Here is a 16,465-nt window from a genome sequence, read left to right on the forward strand (position 1 = left end):
GAGAAAAGTCCGCGAAAAAGGGGCGGAGCCTATCTCCTCAGCACACTGGCGCCATTTTCCCTCACAGCTCCGTTGGAGGGAAGCTCCCTGTCTCTCCCCTGCAGTCACTACACTACAGAAAGGGTTAAAAAAAGAGAGGGGGGCACTAATTAGGCGCAGTATTAACTATACAGCAGCTATAAGGGGAAAAACACTTATATAAGGTTATCCCTGTATATATATAGCGCTCTGGTGTGTGCTGGCAAACTCTCCCTCTGTCTCCCCAAAGGGCTAGTGGGGTCCTGTCCTCTATCAGAGCATTCCCTGTGTGTGTGCTGTATGTCGGTGCTTTTGTGTCGACATGTATGAGGAGAAAAATGATGTGGAGACGGAGCAGATTGCCTGTAATAGTGATGTCACCCCCTAGGGGGTCGACACCTGAGTGGATGAACTGTTGGAAGGAATTACGTGACAGTGTCAGCTCTGTATAAAAGACAGTGGTTGACATGAGACAGCCGGCTACTCAGCTTGTGCCTGTCCAGACGTCTCATAGGCCGTCAGGGGCTCTAAAGCGCCCGTTACCTCAGATGGCAGATATAGACGCCGACACGGATACTGACTCCAGTGTCGACGGTGAAGAGACAAATGTGACTTCCAGTAGGGCCACACGTTACATGATTGAGGCAATGAAAAATGTTTTACACATTTCTGATAATACGAGTACCACCAAAAAAGGGGTATTATGTTCGGTGAGGAAAAACTACCTGTAGTTTTCCTGAATCTGAGAAATTAAATGAGGTGTGTGATGATGCGTGGGTTTCCCCCGATAACAACTGATAATTTCTAAAATGTTATTGGCATTATATCCTTTCCCGCCAGAGGTTAGGGTGCGTTGGGAAACACCCCCTAGGGGGGATAAAGCGCTCACACGCTTGTAAGGGCTCTACCTTCGCCTGAGATGGCCGCCCTTAAGGATCCTGCTGATAGAAAGCAGGAGGGTATCCTAAAAGGTATTTACACACATACTAGTGTTATACTGCGACCAGCAATCGCCTCAGCCTGGATGTGCAGTGCTGGGTTGGCGTGGTCGGATTCCCTGACTGAAAATATTGATACCCTAGATAGGGACAGTATATTTTTGCCTATAGAGCATTTAAAAGATGCATTTTTATATATGCGTGATGCACAGCGGAATATTTGCCGACTGGCATCAAGTCTAAGCGCGTTGTCCATTTCTACCAGTAGAGGGTTATGGACACGTCAGTGGTCAGGTGATGCGTATTCCAAACGGCATTTGGAAGTATTGCTTTATTAAGGGAGGAGTTATTTGGGGTCGGTCTTTCAGACCTGGTGGCCACGGCAACAGCTGGGAATTCCACGTTTGTACCCCAGGTCGCCTCTCAACATGAGAAGATGCCGTATTATCAGGCGCAGTCTTTTAGTGGACAAGCGGGCAAAAGGTTCCTCATTTCTGCCCCGTGACAGAGGGAGAGGAAAAAGGCTGCAGAAATCAGCCAGTTCCCAGGAACAGAAACCCTCTCCCGCCTCTGCCAAGCCCGCAGTATACGCTGGGGCTTTACAAGCAGAATCAGGCACGGTGGGGGGCCCGTCTCAATGAATTTCAGCGCGCAGTGGGCTCACTCGCAAGTAGACCCCTGGATCCTTCAGGTGATATCTCAGGGGTACAAATTAGAATTCGAGACGTCTCCCCCTCGCCGTTTCCTAAAGTTGGCTTTACCGATGTCTCCTTCTGACAGGGAGACAGTTTTGGAAGCCATTCACAAGCTGTATTCCCAGCAGGTGATAATCAAGATACCCCTCCTGCAACAGGGAACGGGGTATTATTCCACACTGTTGTGGTACCGAAGCCGGACGGCTCGGTGAGACCGATTCTAAATCTAAAATCTTTGAACACTTACGTACAGAGGTTCAAATTCAAGATTGAGTCACTCAGAGCAGTGATTGCGAACCTGGAAGAAGGGGACTACATGATGTCTCGGGACATCAAGGATGCTTACCTTCATGTCAAAATTTACCCTTCTCACCAAGGGTACCTCAGGTTTATGGTACAGAACTGTCACTATCAGTTCAGATGCTGCCGTATGGATGGTCCACGGCACCCCGGGTCTTTACCAAGGTAATGGCCGAAATGATGATATTCCTTCGAAGGAAGTGAATTTTAGTTATCCCTTCCTTGGACAATTCCCTGATAAGGGTAAGATCCAGGGAACAGTTGGAGGTCGGTGTAGCACTATCTCAGGTAGTGTTGCGGCAGCACGATTGGATTCTCAATATTCCAAAATCGCACCTGGTTCCGACGACGTGTCTTCTGTTCCTAGGGATGATCCTGGACACAGTCCAGAAAAAGGTGTTTCTCCCGGAGGAGAAAGCCAGGGAGTTATCCGAGCTAGTCAGGAACCTCCTAAAACCGAGCCAAGTCTCAGTGCATCAATGCACAAGGGTTCTGGGTAAAATGGTGGCTTCCTACGAAGCAATCCCATTCGGCAGATTCCACGCAAGAACTTTCCAGTGGGACCTGCTGGACAAATGGTCCGGATCGCATCTTCAGATGCATCAGCGGATAACCCTGTCACCAAGGACAAGGGTGTCCCTCCTGTGGTGGTTGCAGAGTGCTCATCTTCTAGAGGGCCGCAGATTAGGCATTCAGGACTGGGTCCTGGTGACCACGGATGCCAGCCTGCGAGGCTGGGGAGCAGTCACACAGGGAAGGAATATCCAGGGCTTATGGTCAAGCCTGGAGACATCACTTCACATAAATATCCTGAAGCTAAGGGACATTTACAATGCTCTAAGCTTAGCAAGACCTCTGCTTCAAGGTCAGCCGGTGTTGATCCAGTCGGACAACATCACGGCAGTCACCCACGTAAACAGACAGGGTGGCACAAGAAGCAGGAGGGCAATGGCAGAAGCTGCAAGGATTCTTCGCTGGGCGGAAAATCATGTGATAGCACTGTCAGCAGTATTCATTCCGGGAGTGGACAACTGGGAAGCAGACTTCCTCAGCACGACCTCCACCCGGGAGAGTGGGGACTTCACCCAGAAGTCTTCCACATGATTAAAAACTCGACAGGTATTGCGCCAGGTCCAGGGACCCTCGGGCAATAAGCTGTAGACGCTCTGGTAACACCGTGGGTGTACCAGTCAGGGTATGTGTTCCCTCCTCTGCCTCTCATACCCAAGGTACTGAGATTGATAAGATGGAGAGGAGTAAGCACTATATTCGTGGTTCCGGATTGGCCAAGAAGGACTTGGTAACCGGAACTTCAAGAGATGCTCACGGAGGATCCGTGGCCTCTACCTCTAAGAAGGGACCTGCTCCAGCAAGGACCCTGTCTGTTCCAAGACTTACCGCGGCTGCGTTTGACGGCATGGCGGTTGAACGCCGGATCCTGAAGGAAAAAAGGCATTCCGGATGAAGTCATCCCTATCCTGATCAAAGCCAGGAAGGATGTAACCGCAAAAACATTATCACCGCAATTGGCGAAAATATGTTGCGTGGTGCGAGGCCAGTAAGGCCCGACGGAGGAAATTCAACTGGGTCGATTCCTACAGTTCCTGCAAACAGGAGTGTCTATGGGCCTGAAATTGGGGTCCATTAAGGTTCAAATTTCGGCCCTGTCAATTTTCTTCCAAAAAGAACCAGCTTCAGTCCCTGAAGTTCAGACGTTTGTAAAAGGGGTACTGCATATACAGCCTCCTTTTGTGCCTCCAGTGGCACTTTGGGATCTCAATGTAGTTTTGGGTTCCAAAAGTCACATTGGTTTGAACCACTTAAATCTGTGGAGTTAAAATATCTCACATGGAAAGTGGTCATGCTGTTGGCCCTGGCCTGGGCCAGGCGCGTGTCAGAATTGGCGGCTTTATGTACACCGACGGAAACACCCAGGGTGTTGTGAGCGCATCCACTGCCTCCGCCTGAGGGTCCCTGGACCTGGAACAATAACCCCCCATCGAACTGTTATCAGTGCGAAGACCTCCTGATGGAGGCTCCACTCTCCTGGATGAAGGTCGTGTCTGCTGAGGAAGTCTGCTTCCCAGTTGTCCACTCCCGGAATGAATATTGCCGACAGAGCGCTTGTATGTTTTTCCGCCCAACGAAGAATTTTCGTGGCTTCTGCCATTGCTGCTCTGCTTCTCGTGCCGCCTTGGCGGTTGATGTAAGCCACTGCCGTGGCATTGTCCGATTGGATCAGAACCGGCAGGTTCCGAAGAAGATGTTCCGCTTGTAGGAGGCCGTTGTAAATGGCTCTCAGTTCCAGAACTTTTATGTGAAGATGCGTTTCCGTACTTGACCATCTTCCTTGGAAGCTCACCCCCAGAGTGACTGCCCCCCAACCTCGGAGACTTGCATCCGTGGTTACCAGGATCCAGTCCTGGATCCCGAACCGGCGTCCCGCAAGGAGGTGAGAGCTGTGGAGCCACCACAGAAGTGAGACTCTGGTGTTGGGAGATAGAATTATCCTCCGGTGCATATGAAGGTGGGATCCGGACCATTTGTCCAACAGGTCCCACTGGAACACTCTGGCATGGAACCTCCCAAACTGGAGGGCCTCGTATGCCGCCACCATTTTTCCCAGCAATTGGATGCATTGATGAATGGAGACCGTTTTCGGTTTTAGCAGGAGTTTTTACCAGACTATAAATTTCCCGAGCTTTCTCCATGGGGAGGAACACTCTCTGATGGACCGAGTGCAGTATCATGCCCAAAAACGCCAACCGGGTTGTCGGGATTAACTGTGATTTCGGCAAGTTCAGGAGCCAGCCGTGCTGTTGTAGAATTGACAGGGATAGTGCAATGTCCTGAAACAATTTGTCCTTGGACCTCGCCTTTATCAGGAGATCGTCCAAGTACGGGATAATTGTAACCCCTTGCTTGCGCAGGAGAACCATCATTTCTACCATTACTTTGGTGAAAATCCCCGGAGCCATGGATAGACCAAACGGCAACGTCTGAAACTGGTAGTGCGTATCCTGGATAGCAAACCTCAGGAAACTTTGATGAGGAGGATAAATGGGGACATGAAGGTAGGCGTCCTTGATGTCCAATGAGACCATGAATTCCCCCTCCTCCAGAGTGGAGATCACCGCTCTGAGAGACTCCATCTTGAATTTGAATTTCACCAGGAAGAAATTGAGAGATTTCAGGTTGAGGATTGGTCTTACCGAGCCATCCGGCTTCGGCACCACAAACAGGCTTGAATAAAACCCCTGCCCCTGATGTGCCAGGGGTACCGGGACCACAACCTGATTTTGACACAAGTTTTGTACTGCACCGCAGACCAGAGCCCTGTCCAGAAGCGAAGCTGGTAAGGCTGATCTGAAAAAACGGTGAGGGGGAACGTCTTGAAACTCCAGTTTGTACCCTTGGGACACAATACTCAATACCCAAGGGTCTAGAGCGAACCAAGACCTGACTGAAAAGCTTTAGGCGTACCCCCACCGGTGCGGGCCCCTGTAAGGAAGACCTGGCGTCACGCGGAGGATTTGGCAGAAGCCGGGGAGGACTTCTGCTCCTGGGAACCCGAGGATGCGGGTACCCTCTTGCCTCTTCCTCTACCTCTGGTAGCCGGGAAGAAGTTTCCTCGGCCTCTTCTATATTTGTTGGGCCGAAAGGACTGCATTTGATAATGTAGCGGTTTCTTCTGTTGCGTAGGAACAGAAGGTAATAAGGTAGATTTACCCGCGGTAGCTGCTGATACTAAATCAGTAAGACCGTCACCGAAAAGTTCACCTTCCTTTAAAAGGAAGAGACTCCATATTTCTCTTGGAATCAGCATTCCACTGGTGAGTCCAGAGCGCTCGCCTAGCCGCAACGGACATAGCATTCGCCTTAGCACCTAGCAGGCCAGCATCCCTTGCAGCCTCTTTCAAGTATGCAGCTGCATCTCTGATATAACCAAGCGTTACCTGGATGTTATCTCTATCCAGAGTATCCCAATCAGAAGACAAAGTGTCTGCCCACTTTTCAATAGCACTACTGACCCACGCAGACGCAATAAGAGGCCTGAGCAGCGTCCCTGTAGTAGTGAAAATAGCCTTTAGGGTAGCCTCCTGCTTACGGTCCGCCGGCTCCTTAAGGGCAGTCGATTGGGCTGCAGGGAGGGCTACCTGTTTTGACAAACGCGCCAGGGCTTTGTCTACTGTGGGGGGATTTTCCCACGTATCCCTATCAGACTCGGCAAAGGGGTATGCCACCCTGATCCTTTTAGGAATCAGAAATTTTTTATCAGGGCTGTTCCTAATGCTATCAAAGAGAGCGTTCAGTTCGAAACAAGGAGGAAAGGTAACCGAGCGCTTCTTTTCCTTGTAAATAAGGACCCTGGTTTCAGGTGTAATAGGGTCCTCATTAATATTCAAGATATATTTGACAGCAACAATCATATACTGAATACTCTTAGCCAATTTAGGGTCCAACCTAGAATCAGCATAATCGACATCGGCCTCCGAGTCCGTGTCGGTACCCGTGTCAACTAACTGGTCAAAACTACGATTGTGCGACCCCGCAGGGTCTTGCATTTGTAATAAAGCGTCCTCCACTGATCTTTTCCACACCTGGGATTGAGATTCAGACTGATCAAATTTTTGATTTAATGACGTGACACTAGCATGCAAGGCATTCAATGTAGTTAACCAATCTGCAGTCGGCGGTGCCGACAGGGCCACCCACAAAATATTCGGTGTCCCTGATAAATTATCCCCCGATAATCTGCCTCCGACATGTCGACTACCCAGAGACAGCACACACACCAAGCCTGTGAGGGAACACAAAGGGAAATAGCCAGCTCACACCCCAGCGCCAAATAAGCAGGTCTGACCACACTAATAAATGTCCCAGAGCTGCTGCGCTTTACTTATAATAAATAAATATGCCCCCCCCCCCTTCTGTTTTGAGCCCCCTGGTACTTGCTGCGGGTGAGGAAGGACCAGCACTTCACTGAGGAGGAAAATGGCGCCAGTGAGCAGTGAGGAAGAAGCCCTGCCCCCAACATGGCGTGCTTCGTCCCGCTTAATTTTATATATTTATCCTGGCGGGGGTATTGCGAACAGTGCCTGGGCACTGAATATCATTGCCAGCCAGTTTATAGAGGTAACAAGCTCCCCAGGGCGCCCCCCCCAGCGCCCTGCACCCAGCGGTGTGACCTGAACGGGAGCCTGGCGCGCACTGGGCAAGCCGCTGTGCGGTACCTCTTATATGCCGTTTTTTTGAAGAAGATGTCTTTTCCTCAATACGCACCTGTCTTCTGACTTCTGGCTGAAGAGGGGGGACGGCAAGCTGTGGGAGGGAGCATCCAGGAGAGCCCGGCGTTCATCTCCTCTCAGGAGCTGAAGGCATCCTGTCAGCAGCAGCATAGCCCTGAAACTCATTAGAAGTGGGTCTAGACTGCTCTCCCCTCTTTCCCACAAAGCAGGGAGGCTGTAGCCAGCAGATCTCCCCAAAATAAAAAACCTAACATTAAGTCTTTTCAGAGAAACTCTAAGAGCTCCTCCTAGTGCCCTTTGTCTCGTCCGGGCACATTTCTAAAACTGAGTCTGGGGAGGGATATAGAGGGAGGAGCCAGGTCACGCCCCTTTGAAAGTCTTAAAGTGCCCATGTCTCCTGCGGATCCCGTCTATACCCCATGGTCTTTTGAGAGTGCCCAACATCCTCAAGGACGAAATAGAAACAAGCTTTAGAAATTAAGTGAAAGAACTCATGAAGCAGTGCAAAAAGCAGCCAAAAGTAGTAGAGACGGAGTAGGGAAGAAAAGGGGGACAAACCGGAAAAAAAGCACAAGAGTGTGAGGGAGAGCTTAAAAAGACAACTAAACAAAAATAAATCACATATAAAGCAATAATTTAAAATGCAATGTCTCAGCATTAAATGTAATTTTGCATAGCAGGTCTGTTATCACCGAAAGTGTATTGAAGCATTTCCTCCCACTCCTTAATAAAGAGCAAAGAACACTCCACAGCCCATGAGTAATTATACAGGTTAAAAACTGAAATGGAAAAGGTGGATAAAGAAATAGTATATCCGATATTTCCCAGTATAATATCTATAGATCTGTTAAAAGTCCACTGATCTGTACAAAGCATCTCTGTTACACAGGGGTGGAGGAGTTATCATGATTGATGCAAGAGACTTAACTCACTTGTGTCGACGAATCTGTTGTATTGAAAACCTTTTGGTTGGGTCATATTCCAACATCCCTAGAGGGAAAAAAAAGAATGATTATTTCGAGGAATATTTGCATCAATAAAAAGTAATTCGTAAGAATATACATAGTCATGGTAGACTTACAGTACCGTCGATAACTCTATTTCTCCTAAGTTCACAGTATCCACAGGATAAACATTGGGCTATAAGGTAGAGTCAGTGGAATGGCACCAATTGATCAAAGCTTTCGGCCTCCCAGAATGCCAACGGGCAAGACTCCTATATCCTTACCTCCTGGCTCAGGCAATTCAGCTATTTCCCAAAGCTCAAGGCATGAGCATCAGAGCGCCCTAATCAGGCGAGAAGAACACACATGCACACCCTTTCGTAAAAGAAGGAAGAGGTTAGTAGGTGAAAGGATCCTCAAATCAGGTGCGTCAGGGTTGGATCCCTGTGGACTTAAGAGAAATAGAGTTACGAAGGAAAGTCTACCATAACTTCGTATTTCTCCTGCAGGGTCCACAGAATATCCACAGGATACATTGGGATGTCCCAAAACAAATTTAGTGGAAGGGACACTCCTGATTGGACAGGAGAATCCTTCGCCCGAATGCAGCGTCCTACGAGGCAAAGGTATCAAAGACAGAATGTCTAACGAATGTGTTAATGGAAACCCATGTGGCTGCCTCACATATCTTTCAGCTGAGGCACCACGTTGTGCTGTCCATGAAGGACCTACCTTACGAGTAGAGTGAGCAGAGACATTAGCTGGAATAGAGAGATCAGTTTGAGAGTATGCATCTGAAATAGTCATCCGAAGCCAGTGTCTGCTTGTCAGCAGGCCATCCCCTCTCGTGAAATCCGTAGAGAACAAAGAGTGTGTCTTTCTGATGGCACTGGTACGATCCACGTAGAGCCTTAACGCACGGACTACGTTCAATGATGCATCTCCCGCAGAGAAGTCCGGTCCCTGAAAAGCCAGAACAACAATCTCTTCATTAAGGTGTAATTTAGAGATCACCTTAGGAAGATAACCAGATCTAGTTCGGAGAACTGCTCTCTCTCAATGAAATATCAGAAAAGGAGGGCAACATGATAACGCCCCTAAACCTCAGGCTCTTCTAGCTGAGGCAATTGCCAGTAGAAAGAAAACTTTTGCTGTCAACCATTTCAAATCCACTTTATTCAGTGGTTCAAATGGGGCAACTTGAAACGCCCTAAGGACCATTTCTAGATCCCAAGCGGCTGTAGGAGGAACAAAAAAAAAAAAAAAAAAAGGCTGAATGCGAAGCATGCCTTGAAAAAAAAAAAAAAAAAAAGAAGCAGCGAACATCCTATAGGTTAACTGCATGGTTCCAAAAGGAAAAATGCTAGCGTCGACACTTGTACTTTTAAGGAATACACATGTAGACCTTTAGCCATTCCTGCCTGAAGGAATGCTAGAACTCTAGAAACTCTGAAAGACCTCGGGTCATAAATTCTGGCAGTGCACCACTGAATATAAGTATGCCATAACCGGTAACAAATGCGAGCCGAGGATGGTTTCCTTGCCCTAAGCATTGTTTAAATTACTTTTTGTGAAAATCCTTTTGCTTTCAGGCTGGATGTCTCAAAAGCTACACCATCAAAGATAGCTAATCCAGGTGTTTGTAATGACAAGGACCCTGAGACAATAGATCTGGACGTTGAGGCAGTAGAAACGGAATATCCCAGTTTTTTTCTTCTTTTGGTTCAGTTTATTCTCTGCAGATCTGTGTACCAATGTCTTCTGGGCCATGCCGGAACTATTAATATCTTGGCGCCCTTTCCTTGTTTGATTTTCCAAATCACCCTGGGCAACAGGCAATTGGCCAGCTGAAACACCCATCTCACTGACAGAGCATCCTCGAAGATCGCTTTGGGATCCTTTGTCCTTGACCCGTATGAGGGAACTTAGTTGTTCTAACGAGAAGCCATGAGGTCTACGGCAGCCCCCACTTGTCTACCAGAATCTGGAAGACTTCTGGGTGTAAAGCCCATCTGATAACATGAATGGCATGTCGACTGAGAAAATACGGTTCCCAGTTTTGGACTCCCAGAACGAACACTGACGACAAGGCCAGATGATGAAGTTCTGCCCACCTTAACGTGCGGCTCACTTCCATCATTGCCTTTTGGCTGCGAGTTCCTCCCTGATGATTGAGGTATGCTACTGCAGTCGCATTGTCCCAATGAATCTGAACCGGTTTTCCTTGAAGTATGTCATTTACCTGAGTGAATGCCATACATATGGCCCGAAGTTCCAACATATTTATTGGCACGCAACTTTCTTCCTTGGTATGCTGCCCCTAGAAGCAACACTTTTCTGACACTGCTCCCCAGTCCTGGACTGGTGTCTGTTGTCAGAATCTCCCACTCTGAGATCCAAAAGGATCGCCCTTTGTCCAGATGGGATGTCTGTAGCCACCAGGCTAACAACCTCTGTACTTGCTGAGGAAGGACCATAGTCTAGGATTTTATCGTCTGATGCAATCCATTCCATCTGAAAAGTATCAGACGTTGAAAGGGCCTCGAGTGAAATTAAGCATATTCCCGCATGTAGATACCATAGATCCCATCACTCACATTGCTGCCTGAATGGATACTCTTCGACTGTGTTGTAGCTCCTGAATCCTTGTCTGTATTATGGATATTTTGCTCAGAGGTAGAAAAACTCTGAAGCTTGGAATCCAATTCAGCCCCCAGGTGTGTCATGTTTGGTGATGGAACCAGCGAAGACTTCCCTCAATTTATGAGCCATACTTGGCTTTGTAAACAGGCTATTGTCATTTGTAGATGGCACTGGAGAATTTCCTGGGATTGAGTCAGGATTAACAGGTCATCCAGCTATGGGAAAATCCTTATCCCCTGACGACGGAGATAGGCCGCCATCACCACCATAATTTTGGTGAACCTTCTTGGAACTGTAACTAGTCCACATGGTAGGGCCTGAAACTGAAAATGTTGCCGGAGGATAGCAACCCTGAGATAGTGCTGATGGAACAGCGCTATAGAAACATGTAGGTAAGCATCCTGGATATCTAGGGATACCATAAATCCGCCAGCTGCAAGGCCAAGCCAATGGAACGTAAAGTTTCCATATGAAACAGAGGCATCCATATGTATCTGTTAAGAGTTTTGAGATTGAGAGTGGTCTGGTTATGACCCATTTGGTTTCTGTACTAAAAAACAGGTTGGAATGGAAACCTTGTCCCAGGAGGAACCGGTACCATCACCCCTGATTGTAACAACTTCTGAACTGCCTCCCATAAAGCCCTGGCCTTCGTTTCCATTGAAGACAGGCTGGTACAAAAAACCTTGTGGAGGGTGTTTCTTGAAGGCAAACGTATCAACGTAAGATACTGCTTCTTGCACCCAGGCATCTGTTGTGGACTGCTGCCAGTTCTGTGCAAATAAAAAAAGCCGGCCTCCCACCCATCAGGCTGATGGCTTATCTTCTGGTTTGGAGGCAGGCCCTCTGGTAGCCCAATGCTTTTTAGTCTTTCCAGACCTATCTGATTGGGACTGTTTGCCTTAACCCTTTCCTTTCGCTTTTCCTTGGGGCTGAAAGGACCTAAAAGCTGGAAACTTAGGTTTAGACTTGTAAACTGTAGAAAACTTCACTTTCTTAGAGTCTGCTTCAGACTCCAGAAAATAGCTTTATTTCTTTACCAAAAAGAATATCTCCAGTAAAAGGCAAAGACTCTAGTAACCATTTGGACTCTGAGTCAGCTTCCATGTACTTAGCCAGACCGCTCTGCGTGCTGCTACTGCTGAGGTTGATGTTTGAGAAGCTACTGAACCCATATCCAAGGCTGCTTCTTAAAAAAAAAAATAGCTGCCTGTTTAATATGTGCAATATGGGACTTTTGTTCTCTAGTAGCCAATAAAATATAATCTTCCAATGCATTAGCCCAGGCCGCCACCTTTCGCCATCCATTCTGTGGCCATGGCCAGCCTCACCACTGCCCCTGATAGGGAAAAACAGTTTTAAGAAAACCATTTATTTTCCTATCCGTTACATCATTTACAGATGTTGAAAGCAGAGATAATGTAGATTTACGCACTAGTCGAATCCCATACATATTATTTTGGGAGCAACCTCCCTATTCAAACAATCCCCACCCTGAAGAGGATACTTCTTACTGGGTGTGACCCAAGCCTCTTGCCTGATTTCTGTCAGCTGCTCTGACTCCGGAAATTCAGTTCTGACTGTTTTGGGACATATAAACACAGGTGCCTTGAATTTTATTAAAGGCTCTGCTGCCTTCTCTAAGGAGAGAATGGCTTTCATAGCATTGACTAGCTCAGATATACCTATCGAGCTGGAACCTTCGTCCTTATCTCTGTATGCAGACCCAGAATGTGAGGAATCATCTCTGAAGTGTCCCTTCTGAAACATGTGTAGACTGTGAAGATGTTACATGTCTGTGTGATTTAATTACCACAGGCCTTTCAGCCTGTTTTTGTTGAAAGGGTGCAGCTTCCTGAACTGGATGCGTCATAATCCAGGGGGAATGTTGCACGTAAGGGTTAATAGGGAAACCTATACCTGTTACTGGAGCTGGCACTATTCGCTCAGCTATATTAGATAAGGTTTGTGCAAATGATGCCCATGAAGGTTCTGCCTGAACCTGAGCCTGCCTTGGCATGTTAAGGAGGCTTTGATGGAAACTATGGGGGTCATTCCGAGTTGTTCGCTCGTTGCCGATTTTCGCTATACTGCGATTAGTCGCTTACTGCGCATGCGCAAGGTTCGCAGAGCGCATGCGCTTAGTTGTTTTACACAAAAGTTAGGTATTTTACTCACGGCATAACAAAGCTTTTTCATCGCTGTGCTGATCGTAGTGTGATTGACAGGAAGTGGGTGTTTCTGGGCGGAAACTGGCCGTTTTATGGGAGTGTGCGGAAAAACACAGGCGTTCGAGTTGAAAAACGCAGGAGTGGCTGGAGAAACGGGGGAGTGGTTGGGCAAACGCTGGGTGTGTTTGACGTCAAACCAGGAACGAAAAGGACTGAGCTGGTCGCAATGGCTGTGTAAGTCTGGAGCTACTCAGAAACTGTTAAGAAATTTCTATTCGCAATTCTGCTAATCTTTCGTTCGCTATTCTGTTAAGCTAAGACAGGCTTTTTCAACCAGTGTGCTGTGGCACACTAGTGTGCCGCAACCAGTTGCAAGGTGTGCCGCGGAGCCAGAGCAGCTTCCTGCAACCTCAGAGTGAACTGTTGGCCCGGGCTCTTCTTAAAGGATCAGTCATCCTCTGTCCGTGACCTATGCCTTGAAGACGCGGCAGTGTGATATCATAGGTCACGGCCCTCGCATCTCACCACCCAGCCAGCCCATCCGCCTGCATACACATCTTCCAGTTCCCGCCTGCATCCACAGCTTTCCTTGCCCACCCACATCCACACCTGCCCGACCGCCTGCTGCTCAGTATTTGCAGCACTCCACTATGAACAACCCCCGCCACTGAGGGACAGGGAGGAGGACAGCTGACCGGTAGGGGCTAATATTTGTTATGTTATTTCTCCTGTGGGGCGCAATAGGATTTATGGGGGGGAACAATGTGAATAATTCATGTGGAGAGCAATAGGATTTATGTGGAGAGAAATGTGATTGATTTATGTGGGGAGCAATAGGATTTATGTGGGGAGCAATGTGATTGTTTTTTTCTGTGTAGGCCAATGTATGTGTGGATTTTTTTTTTACTGTGAGGGTCAGTGTGTGTGTGTGTGTGTGTGTGTTTTGTTTTTTTCCTGTGGGGAACTGATGGTGTGCCTTGGCAATTTTAAAATATTGTTAGGTGTGCCGTGAGTAAAAAAAGGTTGAAAATCACTGAGCTAAGATATACTCCCAGAGGGCGGCGGCTTAGCGTGTGCAATGCTGCTAAAAGCAGCTAGCGAGCGAACAACTCGGAATCACCCCCTATAACAATTTGCACAGAACCCATTTTGAACCAGATCTTGAGATGTTAACCCTGTTTTGCATGACAACCGTAATATCAATGTAGGTACAGCTGTGGAGAGTGTATCCTCCTCACCCTTGCCTCTCTTTGACATGATAAACAAATCACACACCGGACTGGTGTTAACTACACCAGTCCGGTGTGACTGAAATCAATTTAATGCTTGCCAACGCGATATACAATCCAACACCTCCCTGCTTTGCACCAGCATTGAGGATCAGATATGTGAGAAAGCAAAACTTGACAGAAACACAGTATAAGTCAGAAACCATATTAGCAATCAGTCACATTGTTACACATTAGTATACATTGGCAATATAAGCACCTAGAGATACATTTCAGGTAAGTAGGAAAAACATTACTGCATTACCTTATACAGGACTTTTAACATATTCAGTCGCACAGGCGAAAGAAACAGCAGTAAGTATACAAGACTCATATGCAATAGGCACTTATACAACTACTCGTACCACAATGGTAGGTAGAGACTCAGTACTGTATCACCTGCCTCAGGAGAGCGGGATACAGGGAAACTTAAACCCGCTTCAAGGATCATTCAATACGCTAGCACAGTGAACACAGATGCACCAGTGACACCGCCGCCTAAGCTGCGACTGGGTCAGTTAATATCTAGCGTCTCAGACGGTAGCGGGAAATCAGTTCATGATGGGAGACTCGAAGGAAACTGGTCATGAACTGGGAGAAGGGGCGACCAGGGGAGCGTCTTACTCCCCACTGCTGTCATCAACGCCAGGAATTGCGGCCTCATACTAACCCCTAGAGCAGTGATTTTCAACCTTTTTTTACTCACGGCACACCTAACAATATTTTAAAATTGCCAAGGCACACCATCAGTTCCCCACAGGAAAAAAACAAAACACACACACACACACATTGACCCTCACAGTAAAAAAAAAATCCACACATACATTGGCCTACACAGAAAAAAACAATCACATTGCTCCCCACATAAATCCTATTGCTCCCCACATAAATCAATCACATTTCTCTCCACATAAATCCTATTGCTCTCCACATGAATTATTCACATTGTTCCCCCCCATAAATCCTATTGCGCCCCACAGGAGAAATAACATAACAAATATTAGCCCCTACCGGTCAGCTGTCCTCCTCCCTGTCCCTCAGTGGCGGGGGTTGTTCATAGTGGAGTGCTGCAATTACTGAGCAGCAGGCGGTCGGGCAGGTGTGGATGTGGGTGGGCAAGGAAAGCTGTGGATGCAGGCAGGAACTGGAAGATGTGTATGCAGGCGGATGGGCTGGCTGGGTGGTGAGATGCGAGGGCCGTGACCTATGATATCACACTGCCGCGTCTTCAAGGCATAGGTCACGGACAGAGGATGACTGATCCTTTAAGAAGAGCCCGGGCCAACAGTTCACTCTGAGGTTGCAGGAAGCTGCTCTGGCTCCGCGGCACACCTTGCAACTGGTTGCGGCACACTAGTGTGCCACAGCACACTGGTTGAAAAAGCCTGCCCTAGAGTCTAGGATCCCTGAGGCCTAGCGCTTGTGCAGCCGAGGTAGCAGCCACATCAGCGACTGTTCGGTTGTCTCCATCTCGAGAACAGTGCGGCTGTGTCTCGCGTCTCCCCCACTAAGCAGAACCGACGCCTTACCTTCTCCCCGTGCTCGGCCACAGCCTGATAACGCCTGCTGGACTTCCTAGTACAACCTACACAGATGTCCGCCGAAATAGCACTGTACATGTGGGTAAGCGTTGTCGCGACCCGGTAGGGAGTTGTTGGAGCGACTCTTTCTAAGGTACATATGAAACGCTTTTTAGAAGGATTGCTCAAAAAGAATAAAAGACTATAAAAATAAAAAGCAGCAGCCCATTGACCATGGTCCGGCTCCTGCCACACCAAACAAAAAACTGAATTGCCTGAGCCAGGAGGCGGGGATATAGACTGGCCCAATGCATTCTGGGAGGCCGAAAGCTTTGATCGATTGGTGCCACTCCGCTGATGCTACCTTATATACCAATGTTTATCCTGTGGATAATCTGTGGACCCTGCAGGAGAAAAAACAAAAAACTAAAAACATATTCTACAGAGCTAAATATATCACCAGAGTTAAAAAAAATACTACCCCCACCAAAGAAAAAAAACAAATAAAATAAAAAAAGAAAAGAAATACTCATATATACACCTATCCTGACACGTAAAGTGTCTGAAACGATAATTAAAAAGCTGAAGGTTGCTGAATTTAAGTGCATTAATCCAATTGTTAAATGGATGGGCTAAAATGACATCTATTTTCCAGGTAAAATAAAATAAGAAATTAATATTTATTAAGTAAAAGGGTAAGAGAAAGAGGGTACGAGGGT

General features: G+C 47.5%; 1 protein-coding gene across 4 annotated transcripts in view; it reads right to left on the reverse strand.

The window, feature by feature from the left end:
• STK11 (serine/threonine kinase 11) overlaps nucleotides 1-16,465 on the reverse strand; it is a 125,717-nt gene that overhangs the window by 41,519 nt on the left and 67,733 nt on the right. For all 4 annotated transcript variants that reach the window (XM_063914349.1, XM_063914351.1, XM_063914350.1 and 1 more), the window contains exon 7: nucleotides 8,133-8,190. In XM_063914349.1, coding sequence (XP_063770419.1) covers nucleotides 8,133-8,190 — 58 coding nt within the window. The remainder of the gene's footprint in view (nucleotides 1-8,132; nucleotides 8,191-16,465) is intronic.

Source organism: Pseudophryne corroboree, chromosome 1 (genome assembly GCF_028390025.1).
Source record: "Pseudophryne corroboree isolate aPseCor3 chromosome 1, aPseCor3.hap2, whole genome shotgun sequence".
Taxonomy (NCBI): domain Eukaryota; kingdom Metazoa; phylum Chordata; class Amphibia; order Anura; family Myobatrachidae; genus Pseudophryne; species Pseudophryne corroboree.